A 3,155-nucleotide genomic window follows, 5' to 3' on the forward strand; every position below is an offset into this window, starting at 1 on the left:
TGGGGCATGGAAACAATGGGACTTAAATCTACCAGAAGCCACTTGGCTAGTTAACAACAGAGGGTCAATCAGCACTCAGACCTTATCGCTCTTTATAAGTACATCAAAGGAGGCTGTAGTGAGGTGGGGGTTGGTCTGTTCTCCCACGTGCCTGGTGACAGGATGAGGGGGAATGGGCTAAAGTTGCGCCAGGGGTATTTTAGGTTGCATATTAGGAAGAACTTCTTTACTGAGAGGGTTATGAGGCATTGGAACAGGCTGCCCAGGGAAGTGGTGGAGTCACCATCCGTGAAGGTCTTTAAAAGACGTTTAGATTTTGAACTTAGTGATGTGGTTTAGTGGAGGATTTGTTAGTGTTAGGTCAGAGGTTGGACTCTGTGATCTTGGAAGTCTCTTCCAACCTAGATGATTCTGTGATTCTGTGATTCTTCTGATCCTAATCCTAAACATAGCACCCTACCAGCTACTAGAAGGAAAATTAACTATGTCCTAACTGAAACCAGGACATGGAGTCATATGGAATTCACCTTGGAAGGAACAAAAAAGGAGTGGGGCTGTTTGTGAGACCACTTGAAGAAGATCCTGTAACTCAGACACACTGCTGTTAGAGCAAAGGTGGCCGTTCAGAGGAGACCATGCTATTCAGGCTGTCCACCCTGTCAGCAAAGGGAGCTTGCACCGTGTGACTCACTTTGGGCAAAGAGTGGGCTCCGTGCTGCTCCCTGGCCACCGGGGCTGCTCCTCCATGTGGCAGCTGGGCTCTTGGCCCTGAGCCCCTCCCGCAAGCTGGGGCTGCTCCCCCAGCTCCAAAGGAGATGGGAAGAGATGACAGCTGAGAGGAGTGAAGTTTTCATGGTTTCTTCATTATTTCCCACACCGGAAACCTTATTCTGGAAGAATATAAGATGATTGGGGGAAAGTAAATAAAATAATTAATAGACAGGATGCCACAAATAGAATTAAATCTAAATCACAAGTTCAAGTAAATAATAATGATAAAAATAAAAGAATATCAAGCTACGGTATTGAGATTTTTTTTTATTTTTATTTTTATTTTTATTTTTTTTTTAGATAACCTGTTTGTCCCCTTAGTATTATAGGTACATTATTGATGCTGAAGAAGCATGTACCCAAAGAGTGTCCACAAGACATCCTTGAGCTCCTGGTTCCTCATGCTGTAGATGAGGGGGTTCACTGCTGGAGGCACCACTGAGTACAGAAATGACACCACCAGATCCAGGGATGGGGAAGAAATGGAGGCGGGCTTCAGGTAGGCAAACATGGCAGTACTGAGAGTCAGAGAGAAAACGGCTAGGTGAGGGAAGCATGTTGAGAAGGCTTTGTGCCGGCCCTGCTCAGAGGGCATCCTCAGCACTGCCCTGAATACCTGCACATAAGAAAATGAAATGAAAATAAAACATGCAAATGCTAAACAGAGACTAACTGCAAGAAGGACAACCTCCCTCAGGTAGGCATCTGAGCAGGAGAGCTTGAGGATCTGGGGGATTTCACAGAAGAACTGGTCCACAGCATTGCCTTGGCAGAGGGGCAGGGAAAATGTACTGGCTGTGTGCAGGACAGAATAGAGAAATCCAGTGCCCCAAGCAGCTGCTGCCATCTGGGCACAAGCTCTGCTTCCCAGGAGGTTCCCGTAGTGCAGGGGCTTGCAGATGGCAACATAGCGGTCGTAGGCCATGACGGTGAGAAGGCAGTACTCTGCTCCAGCCAAGAAGACAAAAAAGAAGACCTGTGCAGCACACCCCTCATAGAAGATGGCCCTGGTATCCCAGAGGGAATTGGCCATGGCTTTGGGGACTGTGGTGGAGATGCAGCCCAGGTCGAGGAGGGCGAGGTTGAGGAGGAAGAAGTACATGGGGGTGTGGAGGCGGTGGTCGTAGGCTACGGCGGTGAGGATGAGGCCGTTGCCCAGGAGGGCAGCCAGGTAGATGCCCAGGAAGAGCGCGAAGTGCAGGAGCTGCAGCTCCCGTGTGTCTGCAAATGCCAGCAAGAGGAACTCACTCATAGAGCTGCTGTTGGACATTTCCTGCCCTTCATCAAGGGCACTGCAGAGAAGAAAAAAATACAGACTGTTAGGGGAAATTTCCCTGAGCAATACTCATTGCTTTTCTCATTGAAGCATTCACATTGTTTTTCTTTCTAGGGGACCTTTGTGTCTGTCCCTGGTTGTAGCCCTGTTTTGTGCTTGCTGAGTGTCTTGTACACAGCACCCACCTCTGCCCATCAGACTCTTGATGGGCCACCTCTGCTCCACTGCAGTGCTAAATGTCAATGCTGTGGGGGCAAACTTCAGCCAGAAGTCACATCCAGGAGAGCTGCTCTGTCAGTCCCCTGGTGCCCAGCTGCTGGCTGCTTGCAGCATTCAGGTGGGGCATGGCTCCACTCAGAGGTTGTGCTAAAAAATGATATCTCCATGTCTGCAGGACCTAAACAAAAGCACAGAAAAACCCTGGCACAGTCTGTAAGCAGAGAAGAAAAGGGATACGCTCAGGTTCTTCACTAACCTGTTTGTGCCTCAGTTTAATGCTGAAGGAATCTCAGTCACCTGTGCAAATCCAACCACTCTATTAACACAGTCCCTGCCCCAGAATCAGAGCAGGAAAAGCAGGTAGAGACTGCAGAAAGTGCCTTCTCTTTTTGGGCAGCCCCTGCCCTTCCCTTCCTCTGTCCAAGCCATTGGGCAGCTCCCCTGGCAGGCTGAGTGCTGTGCCTGGCAGGCGGCAGTGGCCCTGCCCCAGCACACAGCCCCTGGTGCACAGCAGGGACCCTGCTCTGCACCACAGCCCTGGGCACCCCTGCAGCTGCCCTGCAGCACCTTCTCCTCCACACCGCACAAGCCATGAGTGACATCCTGGCAGCTCCTGGCCAGGCAGAGATGTCTCACACCTAGGAGCCCCTTCCAGGAACTTCCCCTGCACTGTCCTACAGCCAGAGACTTACTGTGGGCAGAGCTGTGAAGGTTTCTCCTGCACTGAGCACTCCTCTGCGTGCACCCTCCAGGCTGCCTGGAATCCCTTTCTGCCTGGGTGCCTGCAGTCAGAGCCCCCAGCCCTGCTGCGCTGTGCAGAGGAGCTGCTCCTGGGCACAGTTGTCTCTCTGCACCAGGGCCTCTTGCCAGGAGCCCTCTCTGTCCCAGG

The 3,155-nt window shown here is 51.3% G+C and overlaps 1 protein-coding gene across 1 annotated transcript; it reads right to left on the reverse strand.

Moving 5' to 3' along the window:
• Positions 1–1,105: 1,105 nt before the first annotated feature.
• LOC309890754 (olfactory receptor 14A16-like) lies at positions 1,106–2,041 on the reverse strand (the record flags this gene model as incomplete). The annotated part of the gene is made up of 1 exon (XM_082785159.1): positions 1,106–2,041. The coding sequence occupies one exon, from the start codon at positions 2,039–2,041 to the stop codon at positions 1,106–1,108; it is 936 nt and encodes a 311-aa protein (XP_082641285.1).
• Between the last annotated feature and the right edge of the window lie 1,114 nt (positions 2,042–3,155).

This window comes from Aythya marila, assembly GCF_965140915.1.
Source record: "Aythya marila genome assembly, contig: HAP1_HAP1_SCAFFOLD_186, whole genome shotgun sequence".
NCBI lineage: Eukaryota > Metazoa > Chordata > Aves > Anseriformes > Anatidae > Aythya > Aythya marila.